We start from the raw sequence: 18,741 nt of genomic DNA, 5'->3' as shown, positions 1-18,741 counted from the left end.
TGAAAATCTGGTGACCGCAATCATCAAACCCCTGGGAACAACTGTGGTCGGAACCAAAGTTCACAGGTCTGTGTTCTGAACGGTGAACTTCTTCATTCTGATTGCTTGCCGCCGAACCGCGTCATAGCTCATTACCATAAAGTTGACCTCGACGACCACACCGGCGAAGACGCACCGCGCTGCTCCTCGCCGCTTTTCGCCTCCAGCTGTCATTGAAAAAGAACAACTTCTGGTTACTTTGACGCTCTCGTTGCTTTCGGTGTGAACGTACGGTTATGACTCAAAGTCAATGTCAAGTGCGACTGGTCCATTCATTGAGAATCCGATGAAGAAATTCACTCTTGTTCCAGATTCTTTACATAACTGGCTTCTGAACATCGGATCAACCGTGATGCCTGCAACACTGATAAAACCATCCCGAATTTCACCAGAAACTCTGAGAAGTTTCTCGCTGTCTCTCATTTTCTTCCAAATACTTTCATTATCCCACAGAGTAGCAATGTCCTGCACAGGTGATAAACAGCGGTTAATAGCTCTCTGGGATATCAGGGCACTGTAGCCTTTCTCCTTCCCTAGGTAAAAGTGGACTGCTGCTCTCTTTCCATTAGACACAGGATTCAGTTCACTGAAATACGATGCCTTCATTTGTGACACAATTGCTTGCAATGCAACATTCCCCTCTTGTGATAACAATAAAATTGTTATGTAGTGCAATGGCAGGATTTCACTGAAAGATGCGGGTTGCTTGTTTATTTGAGGGAGTAATTTACAAAGGCATTGGTAAGGCATGATGTACTGAGATTCAGGTTTGATGTTGGCCAGAATTACATTGGCATAGATAAAGTTGACTGTGTCCATTAAGGGTTGATCCCTTTGTAAGCTTGCAATAAAACGATACTGCTTGATGATCTCTTCAAGAGTTGATGCAGAGTTGTCCTGATATAAATGTTCCAGAAGACCTGTGTAGGAATCCCCCTTGTTCTTCTCCAGACATTGGCGTGTCTGCTCAATTTTAACCATGCTATTTACATGCTTGTTATTAACTAGCTCACTCCAATTGATCTCACAAAAGAGGTCAGTGTACTGTTAAAAGTACTTGGATATCCTGTGCATTGTCAGTTCTTTTTGCTTGTCTTTCTCAGCAAAAAATGGTACTAAATTGACAAGAAAATTGTCAAGAAAGATAAAATGTTTCTTCATCCTCTCTTTTAGTTGAAGAAGATATCTCTTATGCTTTAGCAATACCTGGTTGTATGGCTTTAGTCTGAGATTCTTGCTGGGCAAATCTTCAATGGTAATTTTACTCATGAGGACTTGACTAAGGCAGTTGTTGCAGGTGTCTTTTGAGTTAAACAGCGGTGTCTTTTGCAGGATTTTTATGACTGTAACTCCAGTCTGAAGTTCACTGAGAAGGCCAGCTGTGTTGTAGGTTTGATAATTTTTATAATCTCTTTTAACCCTTCTTTCATCTAATCGATGCTTGGCCTCTTTGTCTGCACATTTTTGGGTTTCTTTGCAAGCTTTGGATGCCTTCTGAGCCAATGTAAGATACTCGTCAAGATTGTCTGGCTTGATGAGATCATCTTTGTCTTTGTATACAGCATGCTTGAGCTCATAAATGCATACCTGATATTCTGTATCGCACATGTATGAGTTCTCTGGTAAATGGCTTTTGGCCTTCCTTGCCCAGTACATGGCTTGGGGAAAGTCCTGTTTTTTAATGTAATAATACCTGGCAAGCAGCTGTAATATGTATGCATCTTTTTTGAGACACTTTTCTGCATTGTGTAGAATAATTTGTTCCATTCCTTGGGTTTCTTTCATTATATCTTGGATACGAGGAGAAAAAAGAGAGCCTTCCATCTCAGCTGAATACTGCCTTTTCACTAGCATGTTGTGAACATCCTGCCTTAATTTTTGTTTTCCCAGAGTGTACTCAAAAAATAACTCTGTTGTAAGCAGAATGTTAGTGATTTCTGCCTTCGTCACTCCATGAGAAGCTGAAAGCTCCTGCAAGCAGTGTTTAGCTATACTTGGGTGAATCACCCGCACACCCTCAAAGTTAACTTTGGATTCAACTTTGAATCTTGTCAAAATATTGGAAAACCTTTCAAATCCATCTTCGACTGTGCAGAATTTAAAGTCTGCTTTTGTTTGCAGACCAAGGAACTCTTCACATGTCGAGACTGACAGCACTGCATTACTGCGGTAGACATGCAAGAGGACAAGAACAGCAAAAAGCTGAGCATGCTTGTGTTCAAAGTTGAAGCCCTTGAGGGTTTTTTTCACAACGTGAAGTTTTCAAACTAATTTCGAGAGGAGCACGTGATATGATTGACCGCAGCTGGCCACTCATTTACATTCACTAGTTAGCCAATCAGATTAACCCCAACTCACTATAAGTAGCCTAGCTAGAACTACTCTCTTATCTTCGTTTTCCGAAGAAACTAACGACAAGTCCGCTCCAGCTCTTCCGAAAGCTACTCACGGACAAACCAACCTCCTACTATTTTAATCATCATCATTATCATCATCATCATATCGTCGTCAACTACAACGAAAACAACAACAACAACAACGGAGGCGGCGGAGATCACAACAGCGCAGCAAAGGGCAAGAAAGAAAGCTCCGCGCTCCCTGAAACATCAGCCCCATCTCAACAACACCCAGCTCAGCCTGGAAGTCTGCCCGAGACTGAGGCTCCAGTAAGAGGCCAAAGGCCTAGCTACTCCAGCCAGAGCACAATGTTTTATACAATCCTCATCTCCCGCTACTTCAAACCGCCACGTACCTTCTCCAGCGTCATCCTACGTCTCTCGTATCCAACAAACGACAGTCACAGAACTCCTCCAAACTCCTAGACGCCGGAACCACAAATTCCATACTGCTGCAATAAACCCGAAAAGACCTTACGAATCCACGTCTTCACTGACTCCGCCCCCCTAGGACATTACAACCACACGCTCCTGCTACGCCCCCTAAACACTACGTACTACAGCCTATAACACTGCGCCACCCCAGGCCACCAAAGAAAGCCCTAAAGCAATCTCGGAATCTCCCGGACAATAACGCAACTCTTCTAGCCTGCAGCTCCCCAATCCAGTGCAAACTTCAGCCCTCCTCTTCCAGCAATCCTTACCACTCCAAACCCTCTTCAACATTCTCTGCCAAATCTCCTACATTAACCAGCTAATAAGAATTTTCCACCCCAAGATCCACCGGCTACGTACCCGCCCATCTTCCCTGCTAAAGACACCATCCCAGCTCTCCCTCTTCTCACTTCTACACACTTGCTACTACTGCGGCGACACGCACGCCGTCAGCCAAGTCTAAAGAAACAAATTACTTGTCAACATTTAAATCTTTATACTGATTTACGTTTGCACCCTGACCTAATTTTTCTGAATTTCTCATTCCAGGTCTGTATAATGGATCCAAGCCCGGTATCTTGGCGCTCCCTTCCCAGCCCTCCACCAACGCTGAACCAGAAATCACAGAGCTATTATAGATAAAGAGATCGACAATAAATTCATGTTCGATCCCCTCATTCTTGCTGCTTCAAGCACATTCACATTAGCCCTACTGAAATGGGCATTAGAACGTTTCTAAAAACGTCTAATAACGGATCTTTCATCTTCTCATAATTCCGCCTTTTTCAGCACTATTCACCACGCCGAACGAAGATGGCTTAATTACCACGCCATAAACCAAGAAATCTCTTTAATTAATCTAGTCTGCTGCAAGCTTGGCTCGCAGTCGACACCACCCCCGCCTTTTAAGTCATTCCTGATATCTGGTATCTCCGATTTCTGGCATTAATCAGACAATACAATTCTACTTCGCAGTCTGTCTAACATTCGGACGCAAAAGTAACCACATTTATACTTCAGAAACTATTTGCGGGATTCTCGCCATAACTACGGCGTTCGCACGTAGTTCATCTACTAGATGTTTACACGTATCTCTTAGTGACAGAGATATAAGTTCTGAAGATATAATATCTGAAGATATAAGAAAATTTAGTGACAAGTCTTTCTAATATTGGCATTTCCATCGTGGAAGAACCTCCGGCTCAAGCACTTCTATAAAATTCCTAAGCATCAATTTGGACTCGCAGAATTGCATACATGCATGCATACCTAAATAAATATACTGAAATTTAGTTCCCTTATATATTCTTGAAGAGAAAAGATTGCGCTAAGCACAACTGTCCATCTTAGGACATCAAAACTCACACACGCATTATCCTGCAGGGACGCCTTTTCGTCACTCACCTCCTTCAACTCGCAGCATCAGTTCCCGGATTAGATGAGAATATATCTCTATCCGATCTCGGCCATAACACTCGGCCCGAAGGGCGTCGCGCACCGGAAGCACCGCTCAGAGCGGCGACGGGGTGCGCACATGACAAGGGAAGAGTCCTGAATTGTGACTAGGCACTGCGGACAGCCCCCGACGCGCACCCTGATAGAACATATGTTCAGAATCCTAAATGCATGGCGCAACGCAGCACGTCACCGAACAGGGCTTAGGCGTGCGACCGGCTTATGCTTTCCTTCCTAAGCGCTGGAATTGCTGCCCACTCATTCATAAACGATCCAATTTCATCCTCAGTTCATATCTTTAATACACAGACGCCGCCCCCGCCGTAGGCTTAGAGGGATGTTATCAGGACTGCCGACGCGATACCAACGGACCATATCGCGGAGAAATTAAGTCCGCCTCCAAAATTCTCAATTACTGTTACAATGAAGCCGCTGTCCACTGCACTAACAAAGGCGTTATCATTATCATTATCACAACTGTTGTACATGTTCCTAATTATATAAGGAAATTGCTGATTCCCTTTCTTGCTTTTGTTTCTAGAAACTGGTACCAGAAGCAGAGCACCTGACCTCATCCCTCCTTTGAAGATGACATTCCCACATACATGATTTGCATCAACACCCATAAATACATTTTAGGAAGTAACCCCAGAAAGGATACCTATCCTTGCATACAGATCACACTCTAGATGCAATGTTTATTCTTGTTTTTTGAGTTTCTCAGATGTTGTGAAATTACAGTAACATCTAATTTGATCCCAACATCCACCCCACCATCACAGATCTAACTTTGATTGATGAGGAAACTATCAATCAAGATAAACAGATCAATCCAGAAAGGATAATGCATCTACATATTCTATATTCCCTCCCCCACAAGCCATTCCAAATACTCCTAGCATACATACATTATAAGAAATGCTAAGCTTAAGTCCCCCTGCCCCCCTTTTTCATAGATGACGCACACCACCCAGTGACACGCTTTTGGTTCCAAAAACACCTCAAAGCAGTCCTCCACCATTCAGGCTTCCCACCACGATCATACTCCAGTCACTCAGTCAGAATAGGAGCCGCCACCACAGCTGCACACAAAGGGCTATCTCAACAACAAATACAAACACTAGGAAGGTGGTCTTCCGACGCCTTCAAATCCTACATTCGACTCAGCCACAGCCATCTAAAGGAAGCCCAAAGGACCCTCACCAGCAGACACCCTAAACCCAGCGGCCAAGGGCACGAGCCCAATCCAGGGATAAGCCTAGACACAGCCATCCCAGCTTCCAGAGGGCGGAGGAGCTCCTCAGCCACCCAAGGGCGCGGGCACGACCCAGCCACCTAACCCTCCTTTCTTCCTTCTGGCTCTGAGTCGCACTCAGCTTTCTCTCCCTATTCACGCACCTAACTCCAGCAGGAGTTTTTCCCGCCCAGGCACCCCCTGTCACCCCGCCCCCCCCCCCCTGGCCGCTGCCACAGAAGTCTTTACCACCCCTCCACCTTTCCCTGACTTCTGTAGGACCCTGCCCCCCCCATGGCTCTGACTCCCGCAGGAGTGTTACCCCGAGCTTCGGTTCCCGCAGGAATCATCTCACAGCCCCTCCCCCAACCCTAGCTTTTACATATTACAAGTCATTTTAACAATGGCATATAATATTGCCTTTTATTTTTCTCTCTGTTTGATTTTATTTATATAAATTCATATCTATATGCACCCACGCATATAAATATTAATTTATATATAGCGCTGCCACCATCACGCTCTGTTCCCGCAGGAACACCCCCAGAGCACCAATTCTGCCCGTCACCCTCCAGCAGGAGTCTTCACCTCCCCCTCATCTCTCCCGACTCCTACTGGAGCTGGCCAAAATAGCTCAACCAACCCCGAGCTGTGACACGAGCACGAGTCACGTCACCGACCCTCCCCGGCCCTAGCTTATTTTATTTTCTTATACATTTATTTTACACATTTACCTTTCATTTATTTTATTTAATTTATATATATGTATATATATATGCACCCTCGCATATAAATATACATTTATATATAGTGCCGTCACCCTCAAGCTCTAACTCCCGCATGAGTGGTCCCGAGCATCGACCCCCGCAGGGGTCATCGCCCAACTGCCATTCACCCTTCAGCTGGGGCATTCACCTGCCCTTCCTCTTCCCGACTCCAGCTGGAGATGGCAAATACAGCTCTATCTCCCGCAGGAGTGTCCAGGAGCTTCGACTCCCGCAGGAGTCCAAAAAATCGCCCCCCCCAAGGCACTAGATTACCCCATTATATATTTATATATCTATATATTTTCATATATATACATATATATTTATATATAGCGCTGCCACCTCCCAGCTCTATCTCCGCAAGGAGTGTTCCTTGAGCAATTCACTCCTTTGGAGTCCATGCCCCACCCCAGCCCCCTTCACCCCCACTATCCAGCTGGAGTCCTCACTTGCCCTTCCCCATTTTTACTACCCCAGCAGGATTCCTGTCCACCCCATGGCTCTAACCCCCGCAGGGGTCTCCCAGAGTCTATACTCCCGCAGGAGTATTCATAGCCCACGCCAACCCTGCTCGGGCTCCCGCAGGAGTCTGTATCACCCTTTGCTCCCACAGGAGCCCCCTTTACCTTTCCTTCTGAAAAAACCACTATATCCAGCAGCCGGATATAGCCATCCAAGCCTTTTGGGGAGTTTCTTCGAATACACGGCTGCTGTCCCGAGTCTCCTGCATTTTGGGGAGCTCTCGAGAACCACCTGATCTCGTACTCCCCGCATATGCTCTATGGACCAGGCGGGAGCCCTGGGCTCACCTATCTCCGAGCTCAGGGTTCTCTCCCGGGACAGCATGCCAAACCTGCTAACAGTTGTCAAACAATATCTAAGTGTGAACTCTTGAAGTGAAGTTTTCAAACTAATTTCGAGAGGAGCACGTGATATGATTGACCGCAGCTGGCCACTCATTTACATTCACTAGTTAGCCAATCAGATTAACCCCAACTCACTATAAGTAGCCTAGCTAGAACTACTCTCTTATCTTCGTTTTCCGAAGAAACCCCCCATCCACCCCTTCTCCTCCTTTTCTTCCTCTTACCACGGGGAGCTCTCGAGAACCACCTGATCTCGTACTCCCCGCATATGCTCTATGGACCAGGCGGGAGCCCTGGGCTCACCTATCTCCGAGCTCAGGGTTCTCTCCCGGGACAGCATGCCAAACCTGCTAACAGTTGTCAAACAATATCTAAGTGTGAACTCTTGAAACTCTGAATATACTCAGAGGAGAAGTTGGTCATCAGAATCATGAACCCATAAAATGTTTTTGTGTTCATGTTAGTTTTCTTAAACTCCTTCAGCTTCTCCTTAAAGAGTTCCTGTTCCTTTTTTGATAACGTGTTTCCAATGAATACTGAATTATCAGTTCCATCTGTCAGTTCACTGGTTTCAACTCTCATGCAGTTGACAATTACCACTTGTGGAGACTTTGAAGAAATATTTTGCTTTTGACATTCCTCCTCAATTTGAAGTTGGAATTTTTTGACATCAGATATATCTTGGAAGTCATCGATAATGAGCAAAACAGGAAGTCGTGTGGGTTGCTCGTTTGTCTCATATATTAGTAGCTGCACTACCTGTTCTGCTGCCGCAGCGTAATCACCTGTTGAGTCCTGCAACACCGCACAACGAAATTTATCCTTGAGTGTCCACAGAACATGCATGGCCAATGTAGTGCCACCACAGCCTGGAAGATGGAAGATGTTGAAAAACTCACACACTCTCATACGACTGCATATGTCTGGAATAATAGTGTTCACAATGTAGTCAAACTTGTCTCGTTTGATGAACGACATTGAGCCAGGCTGTTCTGAGAAGTAGAAGTTCCACCAAGACACTTTCCCTCCCTTATAAAAGATCTCTTCATGATGTTGTTTGTCCTCATTACCTCCTTCACACTGGTTCACACAAAGAATACTCAGGGTTTCTAAGGACTCTTCCGTTTTCTTAGAGAGCACAACATTACTGCCACCACCACAAGGCAGAAAGCGGCTGGATTTGCGGTTTTCAGACCACAGGCTGAGCACTGTGCCATTGACTTCAGCAAAGCTCAGCTCATAAATACATCTCTTAGAGATGTCAGCTACATCAATGAGATCCTTCCAGTAGGTGTATGACGCTTCATTGTCAGTGATGCATAAGATTTGGTTCTCTCCCTTGAGCTCCTGTAAAAAGAAATTTAAGGTCTCAAGTAAAGGGTCTTTCCGATCATTAACCTGATTTAATAGCAAGAATATGGTAAAAAATTTCTTGTGAGGCAGCACGTCCTTTCTACACAGGAAAGAAATGACATCATGCACTGAAGATCCCTTCTCAATTGACCACTTATCAGCATCAGATGGGCTTTCATTATTAATTCCTCCATTACAGAAAACCCAACTCGTACTCTTGGTAAGTTTTAACTTCTCTGCTATGTCCTCAACTGCCACTGTAATTTTATATTGAGTCGGTAAGTGAACATTGGTTTTTCTCTCTTCAAACAGCTTATATAAGCCATGTTCAGCAGATTCTGGATCAAAATCCAAAACAGCCACTAGGTCCATGTGAAGAAGGAAACGCAGGTTTTCCAGCTGAACTGGATGAGACTTGTTGGCCACCACAATGTACGATGTAAAGTGTGACCTGTCCAAAGATTGTGTCCCTCCTGTTATCATCTCACAGAGCTTCGAGCCTTGGACACTGGTTTTGACATTGGAAAGATGCTTTTCTTCAGCTTCCTTCCTCAGCTGGGATAAATGTGCCATGTTAGCAATATATTTCTCAACCTCCTTTGAGGAATCAGATGTAATGAGATTCTTACTGCTGCTGCAGTCTCTTATGAAGAAAGACTTGCTTTCATTGTTCTTCTTCGGCTCAGACATCTTGTCTTTATTTTTGAGATTCTTGTTATTTTTTTCTAAATCATATGTGTTGAAATGCAGGTCTTGACAGACATTTGAGGATGGCTCTATGTCCACTTCAATAACATATTTTCCAGAGGACATCATGTCAACTTTGAGAACTTCAACAAATCGAGGGGGTTTAATGCACATCTTTGCTACTTGAACATTCTTTTCCAATTTAAAATGTCTTTCAATTGCATGCGACTGTTGTACATCAAAATCGTCTGTTTTGGGGATGTCAACACCCAGAATTTGTCCGTGTGGTTTATCTGCCACTCCAAAATGAATGGTGCCATTTGTGCGGCTATTCATACAAGCTGCTGCAAATCGTATCACCTCATAAGTGTATTTTTTCATTCTGTTCTCTTCTGTTGTGTTGGTGAAGCCTTTGAATTCATGACAGGGTTGAATGAGGTCTATTGGACCAGTTTCGGTTACATCTAGAGTAGTGTTTTCTCTGTACCTGTGAGCTGCATTAAATCTATTAAAAGGGTAAGGCTTCAGGCTACAAGACCAAGTCACCATGTCATTCTGCTGTTGAGTCTTTTGTTTCAGAAGACCTATGTTGTGAACAATCAGTTTTATCGCATTCAGTGACAGGCCTAGTTGCCTGAAATCAGTCGCCTCCAAGAGGAGAAGACTATCTCCTTTAATTCTCTCATTATACAAAATGTCTGCACCTTCCCTGTCCACATTTATATCAAACATCCAAGCTCTCACATCGTCTTTATTCCAGTCTTTGATGTCTTCTGGATGTTTAGAGGAAACAGCAGTCTTGCCTTCATTTTTCTGAAAGAAAATTGACACCTAAATTCATGTGGCATTGCAACTTGATGCCTGCATTTTAATGATTTATTATGTTATGGGGCATGAAGACGATTCACATCACATTCAAAAATGGCTTTTCTGGTGCTACTTACCCCAGAATGTCTTGAGGTATCCATAAAGAAACCAGCGACTCTTCTGAGCTGCTGCTTATGATAAGATAAGTAAACATGCATCAAATCAATTATATCAAATAAATCATAATTAGTATATATATTTTTAAAAGTAATGATAATTAAAAACAGCAACAAACGACTTACCAATTCAAGGAGAGAATTAATTTGTTTCCTTGTTGATGGGCTGATGGATTTGTAACATTTGACTGCTACCTGGAATTTAATAAATTAAGAAGTTTTACAAATTTAAGAGTTATTCCATAAGGCTTTAAATACTTTGATTATTTTAACCAGTTGCATGCAAGACATTACTGTGGGAGCAGGGGCAGAAGGGGGGGGGGGGGGGGGGTGTGTGAGATGCATATAGGAAGTTGAAGAGTGGGGTTGGGGAATTGAGTGTAAGATGCGTATAGGAAGTTGAACAGTAGGGTTGGGGGATTGGAGTGTACAATGCATGTAGGAAGTTGAAGAGCGGGGTTGGGGGATTGGTGTGTGAGATGCATATAGAAAGTTGAAGAGTGGGGTCTGGGGATTGGTGTGTGACATGCATATAGGAAGCTGAAGAGTGAGGTTGGCTAATTGAGTGTAAGATGCATATAGGAAGTTGAACAGCAGGGTTAGGGAATTGGTATGTAGGGGATTGGTGTGTGACATGCATATAGGAAGCTGAAGAGTGAGGTTGGCTAATTGAGTGTAAGATGCATATAGGAAGTTGAACAGCAGGGTTAGGGAATTGGTGTGTAGGGGATTGGTGTGTGACATGCATATAGGAAGCTGAAGAGTGAGGTTGGGCAATTGAGTGTGAGATGCATATAGGAAGCTGAACAGTGAGGTTGGGGGATTGGTGTGTGAGATGCATATAGGAAGCTGAGGAGCGGGGTTAGGGATTGGAGTGTGAGATTGATATAAAAAATTAAGTATTAATATTAAATTGATATAAAAAATTAAAGAGTGGGATTGAGGGATTGAGGTGTGAGATGCATATAGGAGGTTGAAGCACTTGAAGGAGAAGCACTTTAGCATCGAGAGCAACACCGAGTAAGTACATTTAGACCTGTTTTCAGTTGCTGTGTTTGGTTAGAGAACACTTAGACTTGTTTCAGCTGGTTGTGTATTGGTTGTTGGACATTTAAAAATTATTTTCAGCTATCTGTGTTTAGTGTTTGGTTAGAGAACACTTAGACTTGTTTCAGCTGGTTGTGTATTGGTTGTTGGACATTTAAAAATTATTTTCAGCTATCTGTGTTTAGTGTTTGGTTAGAGAACAGTTAGACTTGTTTCAGCTGGTTGTGTATTGGTTGTTGGACATTTAAATTGTTTTTCAGCTATCTGTGTTTAGTACTAGCAAGTTTTAGCCACTGTTTCCTTTTGTTTACTGTAAGAGCTTGCGTGCCGAGCCGGAGGTTTTTCGCGCGCCCCCGCGGCTGCAGTTTCGGGTGTTTTCACTCTCGAGGCGTGTCCACCTGAGCTCAATCAGCAAAGCGCTCGGGGGTGTATATAAGCGACTAGTCTCACCGCGGCAGCGGTCGCGGCAGCCTCGTGTGAAGACCGACGAGGGTAAAGACCATCGACTCTACCTGTGCGACTCCACCGAGCAAAGACACCGACAAAGCACTTGAGTACTTCTTACTTTATTTTTTTTTTCCTTTTCTCTGCACTCATTATTGTTTTCCTTGCACTTTATTATGTGTTTACTAATTCCTGTTGTTACTAATACTCGCAGAGCACGGAAGGTACGCTGCAGGCGCAACCCTCACAACCTTCGATCAATTCATGTATCCTCTATTTCACAACTCTCTCTCTCTGTGGGCCTCTGGAATTGTCAATCTGCTGTTAACAAAGCAGATTTTATTACCTCCATAGCCACTCATTATGACTTTAGTCTCATGGCTCTAACTGAAACCTGGCTGAGACCGGAGGACACTGCTACACATGCAGCTCTTTCTACTAATTTCTCTCTTTCCCACACCCCTCGTCAGACAGGGAGAGGGGGTGGGACTGGACTACTGATTTCCAAAGAATGGAAATTCACTCAGAGACCGTCCCTGCCAAAAATCAGCTCTTTTGAATTCCATGCAGTCACCATTATCCACCCCTTTCGCATAAATGTGGTTGTCATCTACCGCCCACCGGGTACATTAGGTCACTTCTTGGATGAACTGGATGTTCTTCTCTCATCTTTTTCTGATTATGACACTCCCTTGTTGGTGCTAGGTGACTTCAACATCCACATAGAAAGACCTCAAGCTGCTGACTTCCAGACTCTGCTTGCATCTTTCGACCTCAAAAGAGCACCTACCTCTGCTACTCACAAATCAGGTAATCAACTAGACCTTATTTACACTCGACATTGCCTCGCTGACCAAACACTAGTAACTCCACTACAAACATCGGATCATTTCCTTCTCTCTCTCAACATCCACATTACTCCTGAGCCGCCACACACTCCTACTCTAGTTGCCTTTCGCAGAAACCTACGCTCTCTCTCACCCAACAGTCTATCCACCATTGTTTCTAACTCTCTTCCTCCATCTTCCAAACTCTCTGCACTTGATACGAACAGTGCAACTGATACACTCTGCTCCACGCTAACATCATGTCTAGACAGACTATGCCCTCTGACATCCAGACCAACCCGAGCCAGTCCTCCTGCACCCTGGCTCTCTGATGTTCTCCGTGAGCATCGCTCAAAACTTCGGGCTGCTGAGAGAAGCTGGCGAAAAACAAAAAATCCTGAACAGCTCATAACATACCAAACTCTTCTGTCTTCTTTCTCGACTGAGGTTACTTCTGCAAAGCAGACATACTTCCGTCAGAAAGTCAACAGTGCCACCAATTCTCGCTTGCTTTTTAAAACATTTTCCTCCCTCCTTCACCCTCCTCCTCCACCCGCATCCTCCACACTCACTACTGATGACTTTGCTACATTCTTTTGCACCAAAACTGCAAAAATCAGTGCTCAATTTGCTGCACCTACAACAAACACGCAAGATACACCACCAACACCACACACACTCACCTCTTTCTCCCAGCTCTCTGAGTCTGAGGTGTCCAATCTCGTGCTATCAAGCCATGCAACCACCTGTCCGCTAGATCCCATTCCCTCTCATCTCCTGCAAGCCATTTCTCCTGCAGTCATACCAACACTGACTCACATAATTAACACATCTCTTGACTCTGGTCTATTCCCTACTTCATTTAAGCAGGCTAGGGTAACCCCTCTGCTAAAGAAACCCAACCTGGATCAAACGCTACTTGAAAACTACCGACCGGTATCCCTGCTTCCATTCATGGCCAAGATTTTGGAGAAAGTAGTGTTCAATCAAGTCCTAGACTTTCTTACTCAAAACAACCTCATGGACAACAAGCAATCTGGCTTTAGGAAAGGCCACTCAACTGAGACTGCCCTGCTCTCGGTCGTGGAGGACCTCAGACTGGCTAAAGCAGACTCTAAATCATCTGTCCTCATCTTGCTGGATTTATCAGCTGCTTTTGACACTGTAAACCACCAGATCCTGCTATCTACGCTTGAGTCACTGGGCGTCACAGGCACTGTTATTCAATGGTTCAGTTCCTACCTCTCGGACAGGTCATTCAGGGTGTCGTGGAGGGGAGAGGTGTCCAACCTACAGCATCTATACACTGGGGTACCTCAGGGCTCTGTGCTTGGACCACTTCTCTTCTCTATCTACACGGCATCTTTAGGAACAGTCATCCAGAAACATGGTTTTTCCTACCACTGCTATGCTGATGACACCCAGCTATACCTCTCTTTCCACCCTGATGATCCCTCGGTTCCAGCTCGCATTTCAGCCTGCCTGTCAGACATTTCACTCTGGATGAAAGATCATCATCTCCAGCTTAACCTCATGAAAACGGAAATGCTTGAAGTTTCTGCCAACCCGACTCTTCACCATAACTTTTCAATCCAGATGGATGGAGCAACCATCACTGCATCCAAAATGGTAAAAAGCCTTGGAGTTACGATTGATGACCAACTGAACTTCTCTGACCACATTTCTAGAACTGCCCGATCTTGCAGATTCGCACTCTACAACATCAGAAAGGTCCGACCCTTCCTATCTGAACATACAGCTCAACTCATTGTTCAAGCTCTTGTCCTCTCCAAACTGGACTATTGCAACTCTCTGCTAGCCGGGCTACCAGCTAGTTCTATTAAACCTCTTCAGCTGCTTCAGAACGCAGCAGCACGAGTGGTCTTTGATGAACCCAAAAGAGCACATGTCACTCCGCTACTCACCCGTTTGCACTGGCTTCCAGTTGCTGCCCGCATCAAATTCAAAGCTCTGATGTTTGCTTACAAAGTGACCTCTAGCTGTGCTCCTTCGTATCTGCTCTCACTTCTGCAGATATATGTGCCCTCCAGAAACTTGCGTTCTGTGAATGAACGTCGCCTCGTTGTTCCATCCCAAAGAGGGAAGAAATCACTTTCCCGAACTCTCACATTCAATCTGCCCAGTTGGTGGAATGAACTCCCCAACTACATCAGAACAGCAGAGTCACTTGCTGTCTTCAAGAAACGACTAAAACGCAACTGTTTAGTCTCCACTTTTCCTCCTAATCTGCAATTGCCTCTCTGGCTATACCACTAACTGAGCCCTCTTTCTCTCTCTCTCTCTCTCTAAAAAAAAAAAAAACAAAAAAAAAAAAAAAAAATCTCTACTAATGTTTTGCTTCTTAGACTTTTACACGCCTGAAACTTGTCTATAGCGCTTGTTCACTGCTGCTCTTATAGTTGTGTAAATTGCTTCCTTGTCCTCATTTGTAAGTCGCTTTGGATAAAAGCGTCTGCTAAATGACTAAATGTAAATGTAAATGTGAAGAGCGGGGTTGAGGGATTGAGGTGTGAGATGCATATAGGAAGTTGAAGAGCGGGGTTGGGGTATATACCCTTACCAAAAATGAATGCAGTGTTCTTAAAAAAAAAAGAAGACCGCAGTTTTTTTTTTAAAGGAATTCTGCAGTTTTAGTTAATAGTGCATAGTGTAGGAACAGTGCAGTTTTTTGGACACGAAAAAACTGCGTTATTTAAGTAAATTGTAGTATTACTGCTATACAATTGAAGTACTAGGATACCTTCAACTGCAGTACATCTACTGCAAAACAACTGAAGTACTACTATAGTACAGCTGTAGTACAACTACTACTTTTCCTGCTCGGTGGACAATGGTTTCCAAATGAGGTTTCAGTATTTCATTTGTATTGCTGAAGTATGGCCACAATATATTGTATTGCACTTTTTCAGAAACATAACTAGCTACAGAAATGCTTCTACAATACTGCAATACATGATAAAACTAGTGCATGAACTTAAAAATAAAACACCAGCATTGTGCAACAGGGCTCTGCATTACTGTAACACGGGGAGTGACAGAGACAACTGAAGTTCGGATCCACGTGCAGGTTTATTCGAAGTGAGGCAAGCAAAGGTCAACACAGGTGCAAACAGATGTATGAAGGCAATACAGAATCGCAGTATAAACACAGGCGAGAGGTCAGAAGGCAGGCAGCGAGCAGGGACAAAAGTATTAACAAGACTAGGGGCAAAACACAGAAACCCAAGACTAGAAGAAACACATTGTATTGTCACTTTACAGAAAACAAGACTCGGTAAAGGGAATGAGTGTGTGAGCTGCTTAAATGGTGTTTCTAATCAGTCCTTGACGATCCTCAGGTGGTGTGAGTGTAATCAGTATGTGTGTGTGGCATGACTGAATATGTAGTCCATTAATGGCGGAATTGTAGTCCATATGTGTTTGTGTGAGATCAAGCAATCTGGGAGTTATGATTGCTGGTGATCATGACAATTAAATCATGCTTATACTATTAATAAAGAGTCAAATAAACATTAGACTTACCACATCAAGGGACAGAAATCATGTTGTTGAGCTTTGCAACAAGCGCTTTGGGGTGTTTTATGTTAATACCTGAGTAGATTTATACAGTGGGGTTAGGGAACTATTTAATAACTTTCTTTAAAATGCACTTGTTACAAGACAACATACATTTACCTGCAATACTGAAGCTCAAGGACTTCCTGTTTCGAACAAATTGTTGTTTGTGCCTGGAGAAGCAGAATTCACAAAGATCAGGTAAATAATACATTTGCATTTCATTCAAATCAACATGGCCTGCATTTAAACAAATGGGCGTGTTTGAATGCTGCCCTTGTGTCTATTACACACCTGTCTACACAACATCTTGACAACATTTTCCTCTTCTTTTTTACGTTCACGTGATTTAGTGTAACTGTAGATGCAAGTTTTCTTTATAGTTGCTTTAAATGAAGTGCTTCAAAAATTCACCAGCATAATAGCTCAGTGAGTAGACATAACTGTTTTTGCATTAGAAATGAGTAGAGCAGTAATGGATCAAGGAAACTTGTTGCTCTTTATAAATAAAATAGCAATTGCGACTATTCACCTTATTCTCCGCGTACGAATGGGCGCAGCCATTTGAATCATTTTGGCTCGAGACTTCCGGTCTCATTCACTTCCATTCATTTTTAGATGTTAAAAACAGCTCGTTTTGCTGCTTGATGTTGCAAACTGATATTTTCTTATTATATTATTCTACTTTGTCTGTATTGTCATGCAAATTCTTGTTTGTAGAGTAAGTAGTTCAGCCGTTTTCTGCCGTTTATTATTCATAGTCATTTCTCCCATAGGCAGCTGAATCGGAAGTTCTGAAACAATCGCAAAAACGTGCACACTTCCGTATTGAAGAATAAGGTCAATAGGCTTTTAAAATTTTCATTAACATCTGAAATGCTGGATAATAACTGATTATAGCTAATCTGGTTTATGTAGTCAGATTTTAAAAAGTAATTAAATAATTTAAATTAGATTGTAGTATTCTTTAAGTTGATCATAATCTGTTAACTATCACATTTCTTTTTTGTGTAGGACATACATAATCTATTCACAATGGCAGTAAGTTATTTTAAATGTGTAGTTCATCCATCTTTAATGTTTCATTCTAGAAATTCTACTTTGCGCTATATAGTTAATCCTTCATATTCATAATTTAAAATGACCCTAGAGATGTCCTATGGGTATAAAGACCATGTCATTGCTATTTTCATATTGTTGTTTTCTTTAGGTAATGCAGGGATTTCTAAATGTTGTTTTAGCTGCTGTTTGTAAGTTATCTACTCTAGACTGCCTATCTGCCCACTGTTTAGATCCTTAGTAATCCAATCATGAAATCATTCACAAATCTAGCATATAAGATAGCTACTGTAATAGTTACTGTGATCTTACCTCGCTCAGAGACACATTAGGCCAGCTCCCTCTTGTAGTGGTGATAACAGCAGTACAGTGATGCGCTGATCTGAATTATCCACAAACATATTTCATCCTATTACATGACTCCACCCTCTGTTGCCTCCACCTGAATATGTGTACTAGGAAGTGGACTCCGCACTGCCCCTTGTATGGTGTTAAAATGCATGTCAAGTAGACTAAAATGATTTGTAATATTTGCTCCTGTACCCTGTTTTAAAGTGGTAATTCACCCATAACAGATGATTATTTACTCATCCTCAAGTGGCACCAAACTTTGAGTTTCTTTCTTCTGTTGAACACAAATGAGGATATTTTGATGAAAGCTGGAAACCTGTTACCATTGACTTCCACAGTATTTGCTTTTCCTACTATGTAAGTTGATACTATGTTCAACAGAAGAAAGATACTCAAAGGTTTAAGAGTGAGTAAATTAAAGATTTGAGGTGAACTATTGCTTTGTGTAAGTCAACATATATTTCGGGTACTGTTTGTACTTGGTATCAAGACACATTTTCATTGATTCGATCACAAGTGGTCAATGCTAAGTAGAGGTACGACTTAAACTTTTTGTCATTGAAACCTTATGTTTTGTTTTAGAGAAAAACTATATAAAGTACAATGATCTCTCACCAGAAATGTTTTAAATACTCTATATTAATGTTTTTGTTTTGCTGAAAGATGGTGTATTACTAAGATTTGTAGCAGATCTGAAATACTTTACTTACTTAATTCTGGTAGTATGAAATTATTTTACGTAAAGGTTTATATATATATATATATATATATATATATATATATATATATATATATATATATATATATATATATATATATATATATATATAAACCTTTACGTAAAATAATTTCATATTACCAGATTATTATCATATTATATTATCCAGTTGAAGTCAAAATTATTCGCTCCCTGTTTTTTTTTTTTTTTCCAATTTCTGTTTAACGGAAAGAGGCTTTTTACAACACATTTCTGCACATAATAGTTTTAATAACTCATCTCTAATATCTTTGTCATGCTGACAGTAAATAATATTTGACTAGATATTCTTCGACACTTCTATACAGCTTAAAGTGACATTTAAAGGCTTAACTAGGTTAATTAGGTTAACTAGGCAGGTTAGGGTAATTAGGCAAGTTATTGTATAACGATAGTTTGTTCTGTAGACTATCGAAATAAAATAGCTTAAAGGGGCTCATAATATTGACCATAAAATTGCTTTTA

General features: G+C 42.4%; 1 protein-coding gene and 1 long non-coding RNA gene across 3 annotated transcripts; both read right to left on the bottom strand.

Moving 5' to 3' along the window:
• Positions 1-240: 240 nt before the first annotated feature.
• On the bottom strand, positions 241-10,200 carry LOC130216758 (sterile alpha motif domain-containing protein 9). The gene is given in 3 exon segments (XM_056448623.1): positions 241-2,306; positions 7,585-10,045; positions 10,177-10,200. Coding segments are annotated over 3 exon segments (4,518 nt in total). The 3' UTR covers positions 241-273.
• A 147-nt stretch (positions 10,201-10,347) lies between these two features.
• On the bottom strand, positions 10,348-17,531 carry LOC130220709 (uncharacterized). 2 transcript variants are annotated; one of them, XR_008836220.1, is made up of 3 exons: positions 17,481-17,531; positions 16,230-16,282; positions 10,348-10,410 (listed from the first exon to the last, which is right to left on the bottom strand). It is a non-coding gene; the product is annotated as an uncharacterized LOC130220709 (long non-coding RNA). The 2 variants fall into 2 exon arrangements; XR_008836219.1 differs by lacking the exon at positions 10,348-10,410 and adding an exon at positions 16,074-16,145.
• Positions 17,532-18,741: the final 1,210 nt, after the last annotated feature.

The sequence above is a fragment of the Danio aesculapii genome, chromosome 3 (genome assembly GCF_903798145.1).
Source record: "Danio aesculapii chromosome 3, fDanAes4.1, whole genome shotgun sequence".
Lineage (NCBI taxonomy): Eukaryota > Metazoa > Chordata > Actinopteri > Cypriniformes > Danionidae > Danio > Danio aesculapii.
The sequence above is the reverse complement of the archived record's forward strand: the minus strand, read 5'-3'. Positions and strand labels throughout refer to the sequence as shown.